The sequence below is a fragment of the Rutidosis leptorrhynchoides genome, chromosome 3, assembly GCF_046630445.1.
Source record: "Rutidosis leptorrhynchoides isolate AG116_Rl617_1_P2 chromosome 3, CSIRO_AGI_Rlap_v1, whole genome shotgun sequence".
In the NCBI taxonomy this organism is placed as follows: Eukaryota; Viridiplantae; Streptophyta; class Magnoliopsida; order Asterales; family Asteraceae; genus Rutidosis; species Rutidosis leptorrhynchoides.
The window spans coordinates 6234160-6258727 of record NC_092335.1 but is presented as its reverse complement, the minus strand read 5'-3'; the positions used below and the strand labels follow the sequence as shown (position 1 = coordinate 6258727).

The following is a 24568-nucleotide window of genomic DNA, read 5'->3' as shown; positions in this document are numbered from 1 at the left end:
TTGTAATCGTCAAGATACAAATGAGGTTTAAAATAGAATCAAGTGGCAAACTTGAAGGATTGTTTAGTTTCATATGTAATAATCATCATTTTAACTCATTTTTAATTGTCCAAAGTTAGCAGTCCAATAGTCCGATTGTCCAATGGTTCAATAAATTCATATATGAACTAAATATATAATATTCGAATTACTTAATACGTATCGTGACCCGTGTACTGGTCTCGGTGTCGATCACAACTCAAAGTATATATATATTTTGGAATCAACTCCGACCCTGTATAGCCAACTCCCACCTTCACATATAGAGTGTCTATGGTTGTTCCGAAATATATATATAGATGGATCAATATGATAAGTCGAAACCTTGTATACGTGTCCCGTTAATTAAAATGCGTAAAATAAATAAATATATATCATGACCCATTATACAACGTGTTGTCTCAGAATTAATCCGACGTGTTGTTGTACATGTGTCCCGACGGTATGTAAAGTACAGAAATTAAAATTGCAAGAATGTAAATTGCGATAAATTAAATATTAATCAGTTAGCTGGGAACAGTTAGCCGGAACAGTTAGCGTGTAATCCTATCACAATTTCAATTAATTAATTCATCTGTTTCTAACAATTTTTATTTTGCCAATGTTTCTTCATTATGCCACTTGTTGGATTCGGATAGGTAAAAATCCAAATATGAAATTTAAATGGAAATGGTTAATCTGGGGTGAACGGATACGTATATCGGTAATTGTAAGTAGGATAATAAATGATCGTTGAATCAGATTCGAAGAATGTACAGTGTAACTTGTTAATGTGAATTCTAAATATTCCTTGGGTACTACCCACCCGTTAAAATATTTTCATCATTAACAGTTTGTACGAATGAAATTTTTAATTACAATCTTTATGAAAAATATTTGCATATATATTTTCTTCGGAGGTAACTATGAATTTAATGAGTCAATAAAATATTCAACTCATTTGATTTATCGTTATTACTAGATTACATAATCTCCAAAACATTAGAGATTACATAATCGTCATGTCGAACGAAGAACGATACGTAAAGAAGAGGTAATCGGTGTAGAATGATATGTAGAACAAAGATCATATTCGAAGTTCAGATGATGATGTTGAGGTACGTGGTGCGGATGTGATTGTTGGTGGTGGTAATGATAAGGTTGGTGTTGATGCTGATGATGTCGTTGACGTCGATGATGCTACTGGTACTGAAGATTGCGAGGTTGATGTTGTTAACGGTACTGGTTATGCTGCTGGTGCTGCTGTTGGTGTTTGTAACCTTCGCACCGTGTTCTCCAAAGCCGTCACACGAGCGCGAAGTTCGTTAATTTCTGCTAGTACACCAGGATGATTGGCGGTTGGAGTGAGCGAATGAACAAGATCCGAAATATGGGATAGGATATAATCGTGACGAGATACTCGAGAAATGAGAGAGAAAATGGTTTCTCGAACAGGTTCGCCGGTAAGTGCTTCAGGTTCGTCGCCAATGGGGCAATTCGGTGGGTGAAAGGGATCACCTTCTTCTTGTCTCCAATAATTTAGTATACTACGAACCCATCCCCAATTCATCCAGAATAGATGATGAGAAATTGGTTGATCCATTCCAGTGACGCTGCCTTCGGAGCCCGAATGGAAATCCTTATCAGCGTAGCTGTCGGAGTCGGAGGAATTCGAACTGGACGCGGAGTTCATCTTGTACAGTCGGGGAAATGAATTTTTGGTTTGGAATAGATTATAGGAGTTGGGTTTGGTATTCTTCAATACATAATTTACATATGTATTTATAATACTCAAAATCCCGTGAATTACGGAGAATCTTTGAAATTCGTCAGGCAATGTCTATAGCAACAGATACGCTAGGATACGAATTTTGTCTATACACTATCGATGCACCAAATGTAGTAAGACGTGTCTAGACTTAAGAATACTAAGCAGGAAATTCTTAAGGATGATAAGCAGATGATTTTCGACTAGATATGATAAGCAAAACTTTTGACATGTAGACACGGTCAAAGTCCAGACTCACTAATGCATCCTAACAACTACCAGTTAGACACACTAATGCAAGGCCTGGTTCGCTAAGACCAACGCTCTGATACCACATGTGACGACCCGACCCAATCCATAGGGACGAATACAATAACATATGATAACATTGCGAGGTACTTGACCTCTATATGATACATTTTACAAACGTTGCATTTATTCTTAAAAGGCAAACTATCATTACATCAATATTTGACATTTTCGTCTAACATTTCATAATATCCAAATGACCTAATCTGTCATTTACTTATTTATATTCTCTATTGAACTCCAATGACTCGAATGCAACGTCTTTGTATCATGGCTTAAAAGGTCCCAAGTAGTATCCTTAACATGAGCTAATGCACAGCGGAAGACTTAATTCATACCTGAGAATAACATGCTTTAAAACGTCAACATAAAGTTGGTGAGATATATAGGTTTGATGCTAGCAGCGTTATAACAATGGAACACAAGATTTCATATATAAACATTTTAATAAAAATATTCTAAGTGGTTGAGCACTTGGTAACCATACTTAACATTTAATCACGTCGCATATTCCCTTTATTATGAAATCTTACTACACCGTACCAAGGTGTAGTCACGAAACGAAGTACTGTGCAACCGTTGAATACTGGTCGTCCAGTCCGGTTGGGGTTGTCAGGCCCGATAGATCTATCAACAGGATTCGCGTTTACAATACCGCTGTAAATATTAGTTACCAAGCTACAGGGAAGTATGCCAGTGGTACAACTCAACGTAGAATATATTTTTTAGTTACTTGTGTCCATAGCGTAAAACATAAAATACATGTATTCTCATCCCGAAATATTTAGAGTTTAAAAGTGGGACTATATACTCACTTTTGTCTTGAAGATATGTAATTTCGACTTGGTCTCCGATTGATATCACGAACCTATCCATATATAATATATCAATACCTTTTCTTTTTAAACAATCGTCACATATATATACTTATAATACTTTTAATACTTTTAATAATTCCTTAGTCCGTAGTTAGCAGTCCGATGTTAGTAATTCAATTTTAATGGTTCATATTTAGTTGTTTAATAAACCCCCAATGAAATAAATAAAACCCCCATCGTATATGTATTGGTCGAGATTAATCTTGACCCATGGTACCGGTGTTGTCAAATGACATGTTGCGTACATAAAGTACCGGTGTTGTCAAATGACGTGTTGCGTACAATCATGGGATCTTATGATTAATCTTCTCGTATTGTTTACGGGTGATCCTGAACCATATAAAATTAAATTATGAGTACATATGTATAAAATATCATGTTACTTTAGGAAGATGTGATTTATTTAATTTTCTCCAATTATTTTCGTGGCTAAACTAGTCTTGGATATCCGATTTTGTTTTGGTCATAATTTCTTCGTTACAACTCCGTTTTCGTTGATTCAACTTTCCACTTCCTTGGATCGAGTCCCTCTTTAAGAATATGAACTGTAAATACCTTAGTTTGTATTCGAAATCATAGGTCATAGGTCAAATTTTGGTGAAACTTATGAAGTTAATCATTTTTGTTACAAAAAACATCATTTAATGACCATTTTTCTAAAAATACTTATACTATGAATTAAATCATGAAATTTTTATGTGTTAACATATTCATAAGAAATATCATTTTTCCAGAATATAAACTTCCAATTCAAAGTTCAAGATGGTTTTTAATTATCCAACCCAAAACAGCCCCCGGTTGCACTCCGACGTCATAAAAACAGTTTTTTAAGGTATTCTTTGAAAAACCAAGTTATACCTTGTTAAATTAGCATATATTTAAGTTATATTACAGGTCTTGAAGTATTTTAAAAGTTAAGTTAGAAGGATCTATTTAGTTTGCAAACAAGTTTGAAATCATTCAAACTATGTTTTTGTTGTTAAAATTGTATACCATACAATAAGATAGCTATATATATATGAATCGAATAAGGTTATGAACAAAGTTACTACCTCAAGTTACTTGGACAAGATTGCTGTAAAAGAGGAGTAAAAACCTAGAACCAAAAGAGTGATGAAATTGGATGAAAGATTGGAAGCAACTCAAGACATAAACTTGAATTGAAAGTTGTATTTTTGTAGTGTTTTTGTTGATCTTTTTTTTGGTGGTGTTTAAGATGATTCTTGAGAGGATTTTTGCTGGAGTTCTTAGAGAGACATGAGGCTAGTAAGTGTGTGTGTTTAGCTAGAGAAATGATGTTCCAAAAATTGAAAATGGATGCATGTATTTATGGTGGTGTAAAAGGTGTATAAATTTGTAATTTTGTGAAAAGATCTTTTAATCATGTGAAATTGTCATACTAAATAACAAAAGTAGTTACCTTATACATAAGGCATGAACAAGGGCTGGTTGGTGGTGATTTGATGTGTATATACCAATAGTAAATATGTATAGAAGCTAGGTATGATACGAGTACATATACTCTAGATATACGTATAGAAATCTTGTGAAAAATGGAATGAGGATTCAAATATAGCTATCTTTTGTGAATATACTTATATTGTTTTATGTATTTAAGTATTTAAAAGTGATTAAATACATTATATATACGATATATGTATAAACATTATAGGTCGTAAGTATTTATGTCAAATAACGTTACGTATAGTTATCGTTTTGAAAGCTTAAGTTAGTAGTTTCAAAATATACTTATAACTTATTGTTATTAATACAAAATGAGATATTTAAACATCCTTAAATCATGTTAAATATGTATATATACATATATATACACAAACGTATAATTAACATATATTGTATAGTTCGTGATATCATCGGTCAAACTAGACGGTTAAACGTTATGTAAAACTCTTTTCAAAATCATAAATCTCAACAATTTAGATTGCTTATCATGTTGGTAAGTTTTAATTTATGTAAATATTAATCTTATAAGTGTAAAACGATCGGAAAAATCCGGGTCGTTACATGAGATTTCATAATAAAGGGAATATGCGACGTTGATTAAATGTTAAGTATGGTTACCAAGTGCTCAACCACTTAGAATGCTTTACATACACTTGCGAGTGTATTATGTTTATGATTATGAAATCTTGTGGTCTATTAATATATTGAAATAATTGATACGATAAACCTATGAACTCACCAACCTTTTGGTTGACACTTTAAGCATGTTTATTCTCAGGTACGAATTAAGTCTTCCGCTGTGCATTTGCTCATTTAAGGACATTATTTGGAGTCGATCATCGCAATGGAACCAAATGTTGATGACTTCGTCCAGGTGGATAAGGACGGGTCGTCACAGATTGCAGTAACGCGACCTTCGAGGTGGAAAACTTTAGCAAGAAGGGTGAATACAGTGTTGCACATAGGTTCATCGGTGAGTACATCATTTTCTCCGATGTTAGGAAGTAAGTTTGGTTCACGGTAGGGCTCACCTTCTTCATTTCTCCATCGAGTGAGTAAGTCTCGGACCCACCCCCATCTCCTCCAGAAAGAAAAATAACTAAATGGTTGAGGCACTTCTGGTTCATTGACTTCGGAGTCTACTTCAATATACATCTCGAAATCGCTTCCAGAACTAATGGAATCCAAGCTAGGTGTAGGATCCATCTCTCACGATCAGTTAAAGGGTTTTGAAATGAAATGATTTTCAAATATCGTATGATATTCTAATTATATATAGAATATCTATACATACTTCCAAAGATCCCGTGAATTACGGAGAAAATTAAGGAAACGTGTCAGATAAAGTCTACAGTGACAGATACGCTAAGATATGGATTAGTAGGTATGCTAAGATATGAATTTTGTCTATACACTATTCATGCAATTATTGCAGTAAGATGTGTCTAGACTAAGAATGATAAGCAGGTAATTTCCTAAGGATGATAAACTGATGATTTCCGACAAAAATGATAAGCAAAATTTTTGACATGCAGACACGGTCGAAGTCCAGACTCACTAATGCATCCTAATGATTTATCAGTTATACACACTAATGCAGACCTGGTTCGCTAAGACCACCGCTCTGATACCAACTGAAGAATAGTTGGGGACAACCACCGTCCCACCCAGTGCCTTCCCAGCTAACCGCCTGGTGACCACGGAGTGTACCTCAGATACTGATTTTAGGGCCTGCCTCTCGGCTACTGCCAACCCTCGTAAGGAATCGCAAGGAGTAAGAGCCAATGCTTCGTCACAGGTAACACTGTGAGAACCTCCTTTACGACTAACCCGCCACACATGGACGGCGTTATACCAGCTCTGATGCCAACTGAAGCGACCCGTTCTAATCCATCCGGGCGAAGTCCATATCGATTATAAATGATTCACAATAGTTGATTACATCGCGAGGTACTTGACCTCTATATGATACATTTTACAAACATTGCATTCATTTTTTAAAAGATAAACTTTCATTACAATGAAAGTTGACGGCATGCATACCATTTCATAATACAACCAACTATAATTGACTTAATAATAATCTTGATGAACTCAACGACTCGAATGCAACGTCTTTTGAAATATGTCATGAATGACTCCAAGTAATATCTCTAAAATGAGCAAATGCACAGCGGAAGATTTCTTTCATACCTGAGAATAAACATGCTTTCAAGTGTCAACCAAAAGGTTGGTGAGTTCATTAGTTTAACATAAATAATCATTTCCATCATTTTAATAGACCACAAGATTTCATATTTCAATATACATCCCATACATAGAGATAAAATTCATTCATATGGTGAACACCTGATAACCGACATTAACAAGATGCATATATAAGAATATCCCCATCATTCCTGGACACCCTTCGGATATGATATAAATTTCGAAGTACTAAAGCATCTGGTACTTTGGATGGGGTTTGTTAGGCCTAATAGATCTATCTTTAGGATTCGCGTCAATTAGGGTGTCTGTTCCCTAATTCTTAGATTACCAGACTTAATAAAAAAGGGCATATTCGATTTCGATAATTCAACCATATAATGTAGTTTCGATTACTTGTGTCTATTTCGTAAAACATTTATAAAAGCGCATGTATTCTCAGTCCCAAAAATATATATTGCAAAAGCATTTAAAAAGGGAATAATGAAACTCACCTAATGTATTTTGTAGTAAAAATACATATGACTATATTGAACAATGCAGGGTTGGCCTCAGATTCATGAACCTATATCATTTGTATTTGTTAACACACATATTTGTAACCAAACAAATATATATATAATATTATTAGTTACATCCTTTTTATATTATATATATATATATATATATATATATATATATATATATATATATATATATATATATATATATATATATATATATATATATATATATATTTCATATATTCATTTTGTACATAAAAGATATTAAATTTTTGTTATGTAATATGTATTAAATATATTTATATAATTACCATTTATTTGTTAAAGTAGTATTTTAAGATAATTTTTTTTAAGTGATGACAATAATAATAATGATAGTACTAATATTAATGATAATAATATTAGTATTAATATTTCTATATATGTTAATATTAATGAAAATTTTGATAATAAATCTCATAATAATGATAATAATAGTAGTTCTTCATAAAGTGAATAATTTAATAGTAACGGTAATTGAAAATAATGATTTTGATAATAATAACTAACACTTGATAATAATAATAATAATAATACAATCTTATCATTAGTGGTAATCCTAATTAATAATACTTTTGTTAATAATACTAATAAAATTTATAAATGTTACTAATACTTGTATTCGCAACGATGATAATACTAATAACTAATGTTAGTAATACATAATTATATTATTACCAATAATAATTATAATTCTAATACTTATAAATGTAAGTTTGATTTAGTAATAATAATAATTATACTACTTATATAATTGATAATAATGTAAACTATATAAATCATAATATTCATATTAATCAACATGATAACCATAACTAATAATAATAATAATAATAATAATAATAATAATAATAATAATAATAATAATAATAATAATAATAATAATAATAATAATAATAATAATAATAATAATAATAATAATAATAATAAATAACATGAAATATAATAATAATAATAATAATAATAATAATAATAATAATAATAATAATAATAATAATAATAATAATAATAATAATAATAATAATAATAATAATAATAATAATAATAATAAAGAACATGAAACTACCTTAAAGGAGGCTTTAAAAAAATAGATGTCCAAGCCGAGAATCGAACTCGAGACCTCTCGCTAACACGCACACCCCTCAAACCACTGGACCACATATGTCTTTCTAATTTAATACCATATCGTATAATACATAACCCATTTCTGTTTTGTTCCTTCTTCTTCCCAAAAATTCGAACGACATGGAGTTAATTCCTTTCACAACAACAAATTACTAAACTTAATTTAAGACTCAAAATTAGATTGTAATCATCTTGTTTTGTGAGATAAATCAGAAAGCGAAGCAAAAAAAAAATGAAAATATAGTTGCTGGGTTCGTCGCTGTACAGGATTAAAAAAAAAATAATTTGATTTTTAAAACGAAATCGTTATAGACTCAAATCACAACATGAAATAGGTTCTAAATACTTCGTATAAACTTTTCAAATCGTCAATTTAACTTGAATCGTAACATATAACTCGAATTTGATCTAAGAACAATGTTTGACTTTTTATTTCAAGAACTTTGACTCGAAAATTAGGAATCGATAAGAAGAATTTGAAGCTGTAATCTTGCAGTAAGTTCGTTTGGATAGTTCCTAACACTTCCACATTTATAGATTTTAAAATTTGATATGAATTTAAGACTTGGTTAAAAAACTAAACGAACAGAGGGAAGCATCGGTGTTCATTTTTTTTTTTTAATTTTCTGTTTTTCAACAATAACAACCCTTGCTAATGTATACACATATGTGAATGATTAATTCAATGTCCAGAAGTGATTGAGTTGTTTTGTAGCCAAGATTGCTCGACAGGAAATCAAGCTGGAAGGACAGAAAAAAAATAAAAAAATGGAAAAGTAGATAATGAGGTTTAACTGATTTTGGATTAGTTCTGTGTTTGGATTCATTTAGGTAATAGATTCAAAGACAAGAATAAAACTGATTATCGTATGATGGTACATGAAACATGTTCAAATCCTAATCTGTATAAATATATGGGTTTATATAAATATTATAAATTAAATATTTATAATTATAATTACATTAATAATAATCAATAATACTAATAATAATAGTAATTAGTAATACTATTAATAATATTAATAGGAATAGGAATAATATTATCACAATAATGATGGTTTTAATAAATTTAGTAGTAATTAGAAATAATGATAATACTATTATTAACTTTATTAATAACTCTTCTTAAAATAATATGAATATTATTGATATTAATAACAACTTATACATATCCTATTTTATTTATATTGAAATTGATATTATTAATAATACAAATAATAATACCAATGTTAATAGTAATAATAATAATGATATTGATATAACAAATTATGCTTATCCAAACTCATATCTATATATTAGGTTTTAAATTAATATTATTAATAATATTAATAATATTGATATCAGTATTAATAATGAAAGTAATGTTCATAAATATAATAACTATTCTGTAATTATATTTTATATATTAACATTACATATTATTTATTATGTAACCTTCATATAACATATTCTAATTTTTAATACAATATGCATAGTATATTAATTGTGTATAAAAATCATATATATATATATATATATATATATATATATATATATATATATATATATATATATATATATACATGGATTCATTCTTCATAACAGTTTAATTGTTGTGTATCATACATTACGTATTTGATTCTAATGTTTCAATTATATTCTGTAATTTCAAATTGTTGTATTTATATATTTACATTTACATAATATATACGTTTTTATTTACACACAATTGTTCGTGAATCATCGGGAATAGTCAAGGTCAAACGTATTCATGAATAATAGTTCCAACTTTTTGAGACTCAACTTTATAGACTTTGCTTATCGTGTCGATTTCATATAAAGATTTAAGTTTAAATTTGGTCGGAAATTCCCGAGTCATCACAATGTGCTTTTAGGTTGGGAGTAAAATATGGAGACTTTTAAAATAAACATTTTTGTTCACTGGGTTGGGGTAAAATATGATGACTTTTAGGCAAAACACAATTTTTTTCTCTTTAAAATAAGGAGTCAAACAATGAAAATAATGGAGACTTTTGGGTCATGGACCTTTGAGTTTGAGGCAAAACAAAAAATCCTAAAATTTTAAGCTTAAAAACTTGAGATTCACTAGAGGCAGTCCTCCTGGACCTACTCTATTTCCGCCCCAGAATACATATTGTGCAAGCGTTTATCAATTTGATCATAAATCTTGTAATACCGGGGCTCAATATTTTTTGTTTCAAAAGAACAAACGTTCATAACTACAAAATCAGTTACATACTCAAAATTCAGTGAGAGCGGTTGCCCCTTCATGACCTTGATGAAAGCCACTCTCGAGTGTGGTCTTAGTAAAGGAGTTTTGAATTCGAAATTCCTATATAAAGTTTACTGATCCTCTCAAGCCTAAATGAACATTTTTATTTATATACATTATTATTTATATTTATATTTATATTTATTGTTATTACAAAATCAATATATTATATACATACATAATTATATAGTAATAACTACTAACGATTAATTTTATCTCTCAAACAGATCGAATTGTCATTATAAAATCCTTTATATTGTTGTGACGTGTGAGTTGCATTAACTTTGTTACTAGAAAAAAGTAGAACATAGGATAATTTCGATCCATTTATTAAGTAGCTCCTAATTTATCTACATATTTCTTATGTACTATATTTAAATTAAATTATTAAACAGGATAACAAATAATGAGTAACTAAATGAAAGTACAAAAGCACTTTAGTGTATTGTAAGTTTGTACAATTGTTCATATAAATTTAGTAGATCTTAGAAATTGTTCATTTACCATAACTCTTACACGTCCAAAAAGGGTTATATGTTACGAAACAGTAATCGTTTTAATTTTTAATTAAGAGAGAGCAACCTTCGATTAACTTTGAAATTTCTTATTTATTTTATTACGGCGTATATACCAAGTAAAAAAGAACATATTTTCAACCAACTAAGTTGATTTCAAATGAGCTGGGCTTGACCCACATCCACGTCAACCAGAAACCCATAACCCGGGTCCATGTGTTATCTAACATGCTAGAAATATCCATTCGTTGTTTAAATATACTCCAAACTCATCTCCCTCTTTTGCAAACATTCATCCATTTTATTTTCCTATCACAATGACAAGTGATATTGAACATGCCACATCCACCTCATATTCCCCGTTACCGGATTCCGACAACCACCACCATGAACCGTCATCTCGACGTCGGAGACCCATCACCTTATTATCCGGAATCTTTATATCCATGTTACTTTTTTCATCTTTAATTGCACTTATACTCAACCAACGTAGTCAACTTACACATACTGACCGTGAATATTCATCGCCGGCGAAACCCATTTCAAGAGGGGTAACACTAGGTGTATCGGAAAAGACTAATTTCCAGTTGTCATCATCTGACGTGGATGAGATTTACCCGTGGACCAATGCTATGCTTTCTTGGCAAAGAACAGGCTTCCACTTTCAACCACCTAAAAACTGGATGAATGGTAATTTTGTAATTTCATAACTTCAACATTAATGATTAAAGATTCAATCTTTTCCATTTTTACTGACCTGATATTTTGTTTTTATTTTTTTACCTCAATGGAATCGTTGAATTTTGGTGATTGGATTTATTTCTTCAATAGATCCCAATGGTATGCTCTCCTTTATCTTTATAATATTGCTTATATTTTGTTTACTTATTTTATTTTGATTTCTTATACATATGAGTTATTTTTCCCAGTTAATGATGAATTGTTAACTTTTTATGTTGTTTTTGATTTAAAAACAAAATGCTTTAATGGATTTTAGGGTAGCTCAAAGGTTATAGACCTTTTTAATTTTTATTTTATTTATTGCAAGACAAGAAGGGTTTAATCTAAGACAATCAATTAAGATTTGATAATTTATTAATTACGTGGTCAACTCTTTGCTTCCATATTTTTTGGACAAGAAAGAAAAATGACTTGATATGCATTCCATTATTATCCCACCTCTCTTCAAGTAAAGAATTTTTTTTAAATATTCTTGATATGGTAAATGTTTGCATGATCTTTTTGATTTTTTAACTAGAACAAGAGGATTTTGTAGGTGTTAATTATTGTATTAAATTCTGTAATTAATTTGGTATAAAATTCGATGTTAATTTTGTATGAAATTGTATGAAATCTCAATAGCCTTACTTGCACGTGAATAATTAATTTTGAACTATTTGTCAAATTATTTAATTACATCTATTTTAAAATTTTATTTTCTTAATCACGTGAATCTTATTGATAAAATAAAATTATATTTTAAGTCCGTTCATTCTATTTCTCTTGTAATAGTACATTATATTAATATTAATATTAATAATTATTATAATTAATTAAAAATTTATAATATTATATTTTATTATGGAATATAATATAATATAATTACTACTAATAATTAATTATTAATAGAAATAGAAGTAGATTTAATAAAAGGCAATTTATCAATCGCAAGGTTTGATCCAACTAGTCATTAAATAGACAGATAAATGTCACCAATCTTTTATGAATTGATGGTAACATATATGGAGTATAAAAACAAAGTAACATTACTTGTTTAATTATAACTGTCTATTTATTTTTTACTTGTAGTTTTAAAAAGTTTCATAAGTTCATTCACCACCAATCAAAAATATTTATCCACAGATTTTTCAATAATTTGACATCTTAAAATAATGATGTGGGCAAATATTTTTTTACGAATGAAAACCAAAATTGTTTTGTTTTTTTTTTTTCATTCACATAATAAATTGTAAATTGTAAATTGTAATTTGTAACTTTTATTGTGTTTATGGTTGTAAAATTACTATATTAAGATTTATATTCCGAAAACATCTAGTGTAGCACAAGTGTTTCATAGCTTGCAAGAAATTACTTATTTTACAATACGTTATATTAGTCATTTATTTGAATTATAATCATCATAAAGAATAAATAAATAATAATATTAAATATACAATAATTCAATTAAATTACACTAATTGGATGGATGCTATCTTGGGAAATGAGGGTTTAGAAAGTCGTATCCAATCATATTTCGTGCTGCTATTATTTTGTGAATGTTTATTTATGTCTATTTATTAAAAATACAATAATTCAATTTATTTATTTAGAAACAAAATCAAATGGAGTCCCCACCTCATGGATTCGAATCAGAGCTGAGGTGGCTTTATGGATAAAGTTTACAATAATCGTGGATCATGTGCTACGTATTAACACGTGGATATCAGATTAATTATTGGAAAATCTGTGGATTAGCTTGGTCTTTTTTTTTTACGACGTTTAAAAGTTAACTGCCGTATACGATACCGTTATTATTGATTCTTCAATGAATTGATTGGACCAATTCAAAATCTTGTTTAACATTACGTTTATTTGATTATATTAATTAGTTAATCAAGATTTACAAGAAACACTTAACAAAATAGTTACTAATTATTTTCTTGATAAAACAAGCAATTAATAATATTTAATTTAAACATTATGAAAGATGAAATTTTGATGATTATATACCACAATGTATTGCAGGCCCATTATATCACATGGGTTGGTACCATTTGTTCTATCAATACAATCCAGATGCAGCTGTTTGGGGTAACATTACATGGGGACATGCTGTTTCAAAGGACTTAATCAACTGGTATCATCTTCCATTTGCTATGATCCCAGATCAATGGTATGATATCAATGGTGTTTGGACTGGATCAGCTACATTTCTCCCTGATGGTAGGATCATGATGCTTTATACCGGGTCGACCGATCAAGAAGTGCAGGTTCAAAACTTGGCTTATCCTGCCAACCAGTCTGACCCTCTTCTTATTGATTGGATCAAATTTTCGGGTAACCCGGTTTTAGTCCCTCCACCAGGCATTGGGTCTAAGGACTTTAGGGACCCAACTACCGCATGGCTCGGGCCAAATGGTAAATGGCGAATTGCAATAGGGTCAAAGGTTAATAAAACGGGTATAACACTAGTTTATGAAACCGAAGATTTTATAAGTTACGAGTTGTTGGATGAGGTGTTGCATGCGGTTCCAGGTACGGGTATGTGGGAATGTGTTGACTTTTATCCTGTATCGACAACCGAGTCAAACGGGTTGGACACATCAGTTAATGGACCGAGTGTTAAACATGTGTTGAAATCAAGTTTAGATGATGACAAGCATGATTATTATGCACTTGGGACGTATGAGCCGATTAGTAACAAGTGGACACCTGATAACCCTTTGTTAGACGTAGGTATCGGGTTACGACTCGATTATGGAAAGTATTATGCTTCAAAAACCTTTTATGATCAAAATAAGAAAAGAAGACTTCTTTGGGGTTGGATTGGGGAAACCGATAGCGAAGTTGCCGACATTTTAAAAGGATGGTCCTCTGTTCAGGTAAACTGTCAACAATAAATATAGATATGTTTAAAAATTAAAATAAACAACCAACATAAGTACTTATGTTGTCACGAGGTAAACGTGTTTTTTGTACATATATGTAGTCCATACCAAGAGAAGTAGTGTTCGATAAGAAGACTGGGACCAATGTACTTCAATGGCCGGTTAAAGAGGTAGAGACGTTAAGAACTACAAGTACCGTATTTGAGAAAGTTGTACTTGAACCAGGATCGATTGTGCCACTTGAGGTTGGCTTAGCTACCCAGGTACATTAACTTGATGACTTATTGGATCATGTGAAATATAACATATAGTTTGTAGCATATAACGAGTATATATTAACCCTTTATTTAAAAAAAAATTATGAATAGTATGTTTTTTGGATTTTTTAAATTAACACTAAACTTTTTACTTTTTACAAATTTACACAAAATTTTCACATTTTGCAAATCAACTAAATATACTTATTACAAATTAACACTATACTTTTTACTTTTTACAAATTAACAATATACTTTTTACATTTTACACATTATCATTAAATGTTTCACTTTTGCAAATTAACCCCAAACTCTCACACTTATTACAAAACAATAATTAAATAAAAAAACGGTTGACCCGGTCCTTTTTTTTTTTTTTGGTCTTATGGACAAGTTTTTCTCTTTTGTTTTTGTGTTTTTCTCCTTTGTTATTTTGTATCCAATTATTATGTTTTTTATCCTATTAAATTGTAAATGTAAGATGAACAATCCCGGTTACTAAAAATTTCTATTGACATTCAACGAACCTAAAGCGTAGCGAAGACCCACCACTAGTTATATACTAATAATGTAATTGAAGTTTTTATTTTGAATGATTGCAGTTAGACATATCAGCAACGTTTGAGATTAACAAGCAAGCACTGGAAGCCTCACTCGAAGCAGATGTAAGTTTTAATTGCACCACTAGTGGTGGTTCATCTGCAAGAGGAGCTTTGGGACCGTTTGGACTAGTTGTTCTTGCAGATCAAACTCTTACGGAACAAACTCCTGTATATTTTTACATTGCGAAAGGTGCTGATGGGGTTGCTAATACTTACTTTTGTGCTGATCAAACCAAGTAAGTATCTAGTAATTCGTTGACTCAAAAACTGTGTTTAAAGTTGTACCAAAATAATGAAACTAATTATGTTAACTTCAAACAATATGTGCAGATCATCAACAGCTTCAGATGTAGTGAAAATAGTCTATGGAAGCAGTGTTCCTGTTCTACAAGGCGAAAGCTTTAGCATGAGATTATTGGTATGTAATGATTCTTTATTTATTATGTACTGCTAACAGCTTATTTGTTAAATTCTATAGTGAAACTAATTAATGGAGTATTGTTATATGAAATTATTATTATCTCAGGTTGATCATTCAATAGTGGAGAGTTTTGCACAAGGTGGAAGAACAGTTATAACATCAAGGGTATATCCGACAAAAGCGATTTATACAGCAGCAAAGGTGTTCTTGTTTAACAATGCAACAGGAATAACTGTAACTGCTAACGTAAATGCTTGGAATATGAACTCAGCACATATTGATAATTTCTTTGCTGGTCAACATTAAAAGTACAGATGCCGCCATTACAATATCGATTATTCAACCTATTGTATCTCATCATTTATTTTTTATTTGTTTGATTTTGTTCTATTGTGAGTATAATTTTATCATATAAAATCTTACTAAAATTTTTGATATTTTATTAGTTATTTTATTTTATGTTTTTTTTTCCGGCAAAATAGTTAATATATATATATATATATATATATATATATATATATATATATATATATATATATATATATATATATATATATATATATAAATAAAGATCGTAAAGATCCGGTGGAACGTACAAATGACAATGATTGAAATTGAAAGAGCTCGCTCTTATCGTCCTACACACAGGACGAGTACAATGATTGAAAGAAAACGAGCATATTGAAAATAAAATGACACAACAAAAACCACCTAACCTAAAACTAAATATATCATAAAACCGAGCCCGTATTCAACCCCGCAAACACTACAATTCAACAGCCGCACCCAAATATGAACGTCGGGCACTCCAGCAGCACCAAACCCGAGGCCTATTTTCCGAGGTCAACTAAATCAACACACGCCGGCAACAACACCGAGTCTACCCAAACAGACTCGGCTACGGGAAAAGTCTGAACACACTAAAGTAGCGACGATCAAACAGTACCAAATGCGCAGTCAAACGAATAGAAGCCAAGCCATTTCACCGAGTTTTCTAAGTATATAAAACTAAACAGATCTCTGCCGTAGACCGCCGGTAACCACCGGAAACAGCCGCCGGAAAACACCGGAGACCATAGGAATCCACCGGAATCCAACGGAGATCAACACAATTCACACCATCGTCACCCTAACAACCACAATCGACTAAAAACCCCAAAACGAAAACGAAAACTTGCCAAAAGTGAAAGGTAGAATTCCAAAGGAATTCGTCGCCTACCCACACCATCAGAGAGCAACCATCAACGACGAGAGGAAGAAGCGAAAGATGGCAGCAAACTGACCCCACAACCCAGACGCCGGAACCCTAATACCTGCAACCACAGACCCTTACTGAAATCCAGATCCCGAGAATACACATCACAGAATCGTCGCCTGGAGACCGAAAGACGAACGAGGAAGCCGAAACAGAGAAGCCCGACACCGAAGAAGGAAGAAACTGCGGCGAAACGACTTATTACACAAAAAGCATTAAAACCGAACCACCGGCGAGATGCCGGTGGTCGGAGAAGGCTATGAATCCGAAGATAGCAAACCGGCAGAGGAAACAGAACTGGAAAATGGATCTAGATGCCTTTTTTAAAGAAATTCCGATGAAAAAGTAGGTGGTGGTGTTTTGTACGGAGAGAAAATATTTAAGAGAGAGAGAAGTGTAAATGTATTAATAGAGGTATTAGTTATTTTATTTTATCTTGAACCATTTAACATCAAATTTAATGATAACACTCTAAAAAATTTGTTGTTAAAATTTGCTTGTTTATTTTCTTAATCTTAAATCGTCAAACAATAACACATATGCAATAACCTCTGTATGTTACACTCTCTCCGTTCCAGTTCAATTGTTCACGTGTTGTGACTTTGGTTTTTTCTTTTCAACTTCGACTTTAAATATTTTTATTTGTATTATATATCATTCGATGAACTTTATATCAATGAAATAGTTTTTGAATATATTTTTACCGGTACAATGATCATTAAGTATTATATAACACATAAAAAGTAATTTAAAGTCAAAGTTGAAAAGAAAGGACCTCTAAAGTTAAAACAAAACAATTGAACTGGGACGGAGGGAGTATAAACATGTTCTAAAGGAAAAAACTTGAACATATAACCTCGTAAATTGGTAATTTACTACTCGTTACTTGTGGTAATGTTTGTATCTCAGATGTAACTCAATAAAAATGACTATCATATCCTTGAAAAAATCTCACCAAAAAACCTCTCAAATTCTAAACCATGTTCTGTTAGTACCCTTCCATAAACACAGCCACCATCATTCCTCAAAAAAGATGAATCTTTTGCCTCTAAAGTAATTGAAACTGATAAACCATGTACCATCTCGGAGGATCGACGATTCGGGAAAGAGTGCCGATCGTCTTGTGACGAAATAAGAGGTCGTTGCAACCCAAGCACCTGCCCTAAAGAAGTTTTTCTCCGCCTAATAATTAGCACTAAAATATATGTTAAAAATAAAGTTCTGGATAGACAAGACCCTGGATTCAACTGATATCCTCGATACGACTAGTGAAATAAACTACGTCGTTGGGCAAGTTTCCTCAATTAATAATAACAAATCCTCATTGCCAAAATTCGGAAGTAAAAGGCTTACCTATAAAGAGGAAATGATTAAGTTCGATGAGTTAATGAAAAACATGAAGGACGATGAAATGCCTTTCGAAACCGCCAAGCCATGAGGCTAGCCTAATGAACATTCGTGGCCTCAGTAAGTCGAGAGGTCGTATGGCGGGATCCTTAGCCAATCTTTTCAAATATAATTTTTAGCAATTCAAGAATCGATGATCAACGAAGTCGCACACCGTTTTAATTAACATATGGAAACCCTAGGCTTTCAACGCAATTCAAGTAGAGGCAAGTACTGGAAGATCGGGAGGCCTCCTTTCAATTTGGAGTTCCGATATATTTTCTTTAATCAAAAGTTGGAATCGCATTCATTGGATAGCCACCATCATGAAGTTCATGGGCTACTTATCTCAACTTGGTTCATGGGCTACGAGTTTACGTTTGGGATCAAAATCCTTTCTTACTTTTTTTCTAGGACTTATGGTCTCTTTTGTATCATATCAATCGTGACCGAACTTGTTTCCGTCATTGTACTTATCTTAAAATTGTTAATCTTCATTGCTTTGATGAAAGTTTTGGCTTTTTTTTTTTTTTTTTTTTTAAATATATTCCTCTTTTTTGTAAAAAAAGAAAAAAGGGAAGGAAAAAAAATATATGTATCTTAAATCTTAATTGGTAACGGTAAAAGCTTTGAATTGGCGGAAAATAAAAGCATACATTATTACATGTAATGTAGATATGGGCTACAAGCTTGAACCTTCAACATAACTGGGTTATTGGGCTTGTATTTACTGACCCATGAAATTAACAAATTAGGAAGTATATAATTCTTATAAATGCCAATTTGCATGTATAGGCCATTAAACTTCAAGATAACCTTAGAAGATGATAATCAATAAACCATCATATTTAATTTTCACATATGATGATACTACGCACACCGAAAGTAAAGGAAATAAAAACTAGTAAGAACAGCTGAAAAACAATCAAATTATTTATTTTATTGTTTTCACTATATGTTAAACATACATACACGAAAACTTATAACAAAATTTTTAGATAAATTCCTTTTTACGTTAACAAAATGTTAAACTCAAACAGAATAGAATATTTACTAAAAAGGTAATATAATTGAAATTTCTTAGTCACTTTGATGGATATATATATATATATATATATATATATATATATATATATATATATATATATATATATATATATATATATATATATATATATATATATATTTTGCCAAACACGACGTTAGCGCCAATTCTGTTAGAAATCCCACATATCACGCCATTGAAATGCCAAAAAGACCGTTGAGCGGTAGGGCAACTCCCTCAAACAGCACACCATGACCCCCCGCAAAACACGCCCAAACTTTTCCAGGAAATAAAGTTATTACTCCGTATTAATTTATTTTCATTCATCATTATTATTAACCTTTTATTAACTTAAATTAATATTCACTTTAATTTAATTAATCTTTAGCCATAATCATTAATCAAGTCCGCCTATTGTCACCTTAAAAACCCTTACCCATTCGACCACACCAAATATACAACTCAGAAAATGACGTTAAGTTGTCGTACGTTGTTGTTACTATGTTGGTTCTACATTGGTTTGTTAGGAGTCTGTTACGCAGGCGATCCATTTGTGGATTATGAACTCGAATTCTCGTACATTACTGCTTCTCCACTTGGTGTTCCACAACAGGTAGCAATCCAGCTCTGTTTATTCTTTTAGTGATTTTTTTTGGTAAATATTTTAATCGTAAAATGTGAATGTGATTGTAAACTCCGATCTTTTCACAGGTTATAGCAGTGAATGGTGAGTTTCCAGGTCCAACACTTAATGTTACCACCAATTACAATGTCGTCGTTAACGTCATAAACAAGTTAGACGAAAGCCTCCTCATTACATGGTATATAAACATAAATCTTAAATCATAGTATACTCTTATATATATACAAAGAATCACCACATTTTAACGTTGGATACAACTAAAAATACTTGGTTATAATATGTGTTTTTTTGAAATTGGGAACTTATAACTGATAGGCCTGGAATAGAAATGCGTCGTTCATCTTGGCAAGACGGGGTACTTGGCACTAACTGTCCCATCCCTCCGAAATGGAACTGGACGTATCGGTTTCAAGTTAAGGATCAAATTGGTAGCTACCATTACGTTCCAAGTATTAATTTTCAAAGAGCAGCAGGCGGGTTTGGTGGTTTTGTCATCACAAATCGGAAAATTATACAACTTCCTTTTGATATGCCTGATGGAGACATTGTCCTTACCATTGGAGATTGGTATACTCGAAATCACTTTGTAAGTATTTGATCTTATTAAGTTCTAATACCTTGTTTAATTATCTAACTAATTTTGCAATTAATGTGTTTTATTAATTAAGGTACTAAGGGATTCTCTTGATACTGGAAAGCATCTTGGTATGCCAAATGGAGTTCTGATCAATGGCAAGGGACCTTTTAAGTATAAATCCTCTGTTCCAGATGGCATTAATCATACAACGCTTAATGTCGATCCAGGTATCAATCTGACCTGACCCATTTAACGTACTTTTAACATGGCCCAAACCCGTTTGGTCTTGGTTTGAGCCATTCGATAAATAATGGATAATTATGTTTGTACAGTTATATGTTTTTTTATTTCAACCTTTGTAGTTGTAAGTCTAACAATTATTTTCATGTGCTACAGGTAAAACGTATCGAATTCGTGTGATAAATGTTGGAGTCTCAACTTGTTTGAATTTTCGAATTCAAAACCATAATTTGGTTCTTGCGGAAGCTGAGGGACATTATACGACCCAACAAAACTATAGTAGCTTTGATATCCACGTAGGACAATCCTACTCTTTTTTGGTTCATATGGATCAAAATGCAAGTAGCGATTACTACATTGTTGCAAGTGGTCGATTTTTAAATCAAACGGGTTGGCAACGAGTTACAGGCGTTGCTATTTTGCAATATTCAAATTCTAATGGCAAGGCTTCAGGTCCTTTACCTGACCCTCCAAATGACATTTACGACCATTCATTTGCGATGAATCAAGCTATGTCCATCAGGTATGTTTATTGAGTTATATAACTGTCTAAAAATTTGTTAAACTTCACTTGAATTTATATTGTATGTATCTAACTTTGAACTAAAAACTCTCAATTTGAGTAATGTTTGTGCCTATCAGGATGAACAACAGCGCTAGTGGAGCTCGACCCAACCCACAGGGTTCATTTCATTATGGTTCGATTAAGGTAACTGACACATATGTGCTAAGAACCGTTCCACCGTTAAAGATCAATGGGAAACTTCGTGCGTCCTTCAATGGCATATCATTTGTTAATCCGAATACACCAGTTAGGTTAGCTGACAATCATAATGTGAAGGGTAGTTACAAACTTGACTTCCCAAAAATGCCTGTAAACAGACCGCCACTAGTAGATAGATCGATCATCAATGCAACCTATAAAGGATTTGCAGAAATCATATTGCAGAACAACGATGAAGTAGTTCAGAGCTTTCATATGGATGGTTATTCATTTTTTGTTGTTGGGTATTTCGTTTATCCTACCTTTTTTTTGTATCTTTATATTTAACAACTTGCGTAAGTAGATGATGACGAACATTACTGATTTATAGGATGGATTATGGGAATTGGTCAGAAAATAGTCGCGGTTCTTATAATCGTTGGGACGCTATTGCACGCTCTACCACACAGGTTTGTTTACCATGAATGTGGCAAATTCGATTAGTTGGAGTAACAACAGGATTAGATAACTCTAATTGATCAAATGGGTCAAAAGTCAACCATAAGTGTTTTCAAAGCCTTAATATTTGATTGTTACTTTGATTATATGTTGTTTACAGTTTTAGTCAATACATCATTGTATTGTCAAAATTGGAAGAATGGACAAAAAATGTTGACAGATAGTCCCAACCTGACCCGACCCGACCCGTTTTGACACGTATAAAAACCACCCATGTTGACATATTGCTGAATTAGTTAAAATCATTCTTATGAGGAGGGTATGAAACTTTACAAATTATGTGATAGGTTTTCCCTGGAGGATGGACATCGATTCTTGTTTATCTCGATAACGTTGGAGCTTGGAACCTTCGAACGGTGAATCTTGATCGATGGTATTTAGGGCAAGAAACTTATATGAGAATCATCAATCCTGAAGATCATGACCAAAAAACTGAATTACCAGTGCCTAATAATGCGTTGTTTTGTGGTGCTCTTGGACACTTGCAAAAGTATGTCACTCAACTTATATGATTTCTGAGTAATTTTCTAGTTTTTATGGTCAAGGTCAAATTATGAAACATTTATCTATGTACGTTATACTGTTTGCATTTTCAGGCCTCAAAGAACGTTGTATTCAGCTGGATCAACCATTCGAGAACAGTCTAGGTGGAAATTGCTATTGTTGATGGCATTTGCAGCTGTTGTTTATATGATGATGTTTTAACTTTCACACATATGTATTTATAAATTTAATTGTTGAAAAGGTGACATTTTTCTGGATCATCAGAGCAGTTTGTGTTGGAACACAAGTCCCACGGTAACTCACAATAGAAATTGAGTTTAAAGAAAATAAGTAACAAACTTCTGTTTACGTTTTGCTAGGCAAACAGAGATAAACAATAAACTAATGGAGACTACATTTTAACCATTCACTATATTAATTCACCAAAACACATGGCTATATATAGCTTGAAGTTACACCTATGTGCACCACTATGCAATTAAATAGCACAACTTCTACCATACTCTCCTAAAGAAACGGGACACACCCATAACCATGACTCAACTTTCGGTTGTAGATAATTCCAATTCAAAATCAACCGATAATTACTTCACATATGCTAAAATAAATGACTAATATAAATCCTAACTTACTACATAACAATTAAAAATATTAAATTCAACTTTAATTTAAACTGATTAACCCAACAATCACCCCCTTAATCAGTTTATCTGCACCATTGGTTCACCACACTTGTAACATTCATTGCGGCTCTCCCGGACATATTCAACACCATCTCGACTCACCGGACTCCCGACCTCATCCCCGGCCACGTCCACAGTCATCTCAGTTTGAACTGTTCAACACCATCTCGGCTCACCCGGACTCCCGACCTCTTCCCTGGTCACGCCCACAGCCATCTCGATTTGAACCTCCATTGCCAAAATGTTCACTTCAACCACGTTCCAATAAATTTTGTTCCAAGAGTAGGGATGGCAAAAAAGCCCGAACCCGACGGGGAAAACCGAAACCCGACATAATTGGGCCGGGTCTGGTCCGGGTCTACGGGTCTCGGGCCAGGCATGGTATTGATTTTGAAAAAATATTCGGGTTCGGGTTTGGTTCTGGGTTTAAATAAAGACCCGTGTACCCGGCCCGTTTACCCGGCCCGTATACCCGCATAATAATAATAATAATAATAATAATAATAATAATAATAATAATAATAATAACAATAACAATAATAATTAAAAATGAATAATAACAAAAATTATATTAAAAAATATGTTGATTACAAGGTCAATATGAGTTTATATATTTATTTATCATCTATCAACTTCACATTTTCATCTGGATTCAAATCAAAAATCTGATTTATAAAAATATTTAAAAATTGATAGTGATAATAATTGAAAATAGGAAATAATATATAATGTGCAAATATACACATATAAATAAAGCATTTAATTTACAGAATTATAGATTGTATATGCTTTTGGTAATATATTTAATTGCTAAAAAAAAAGTAAACGGGTATCCGTTTACCCGCGGGTAAACCCGTTTACCCGCTAGTTAGTAAACCCGTTTACCCGTCGGGTATTTGGTCCGGGTTTGGGACTAGTTTTCCTTATCGGGTCCGGGTCCGAGATTACTCAAACCCGGCCCAAACCCGGCCCGATGCCATCCCTATCCAAGAGCCTTTTACACCGCCCAAAAAACAAGCCGAACACGCT

At 31.9% G+C, this 24568-nt stretch overlaps 2 protein-coding genes across 2 annotated transcripts; both read left to right on the top strand.

The window, feature by feature from the left end:
- Positions 1-11391: 11391 nt before the first annotated feature.
- On the top strand, positions 11392-16450 carry LOC139899578 (beta-fructofuranosidase, soluble isoenzyme I-like). Its single transcript, XM_071882392.1, has 7 exons — positions 11392-11786; positions 11928-11936; positions 13842-14698; positions 14806-14967; positions 15564-15799; positions 15894-15981; positions 16090-16450. Exons 1-7 carry the CDS (start codon positions 11414-11416, stop codon positions 16288-16290), a joined length of 1926 nt encoding a protein of 641 aa, XP_071738493.1. The 5' UTR covers positions 11392-11413; the 3' UTR covers positions 16291-16450.
- Positions 16451-20139: 3689 nt separating this feature from the next.
- LOC139897447 (monocopper oxidase-like protein SKS1) lies at positions 20140-23065 on the top strand. Its single transcript, XM_071880145.1, has 9 exons — positions 20140-20283; positions 20382-20491; positions 20629-20899; positions 20982-21117; positions 21287-21653; positions 21773-22138; positions 22225-22303; positions 22640-22842; positions 22949-23065. Exons 1-9 carry the CDS (start codon positions 20140-20142, stop codon positions 23055-23057), a joined length of 1785 nt encoding a protein of 594 aa, XP_071736246.1. The 3' UTR covers positions 23058-23065.
- The last annotated feature ends 1503 nt before the right edge of the window (positions 23066-24568 follow it).

Coding starts and splice junctions, on each gene's coding strand:
- LOC139899578 (XM_071882392.1), top strand. CDS start 11,414: ATGACAAGTGATATTGAACATGCCACATCCACCTCATATTCCCCGTTA. Junction 14,968..15,563: donor AGGTTGGCTTAGCTACCCAG/GTACATTAACTT, acceptor GAATGATTGCAG/TTAGACATATCAGCAACGTT. Junction 15,800..15,893: donor TTTTGTGCTGATCAAACCAA/GTAAGTATCTAG, acceptor CAATATGTGCAG/ATCATCAACAGCTTCAGATG.
- LOC139897447 (XM_071880145.1), top strand. CDS start 20,140: ATGACGTTAAGTTGTCGTACGTTGTTGTTACTATGTTGGTTCTACATT. Junction 20,284..20,381: donor CACTTGGTGTTCCACAACAG/GTAGCAATCCAG, acceptor ATCTTTTCACAG/GTTATAGCAGTGAATGGTGA. Junction 20,900..20,981: donor GGTATACTCGAAATCACTTT/GTAAGTATTTGA, acceptor TTATTAATTAAG/GTACTAAGGGATTCTCTTGA.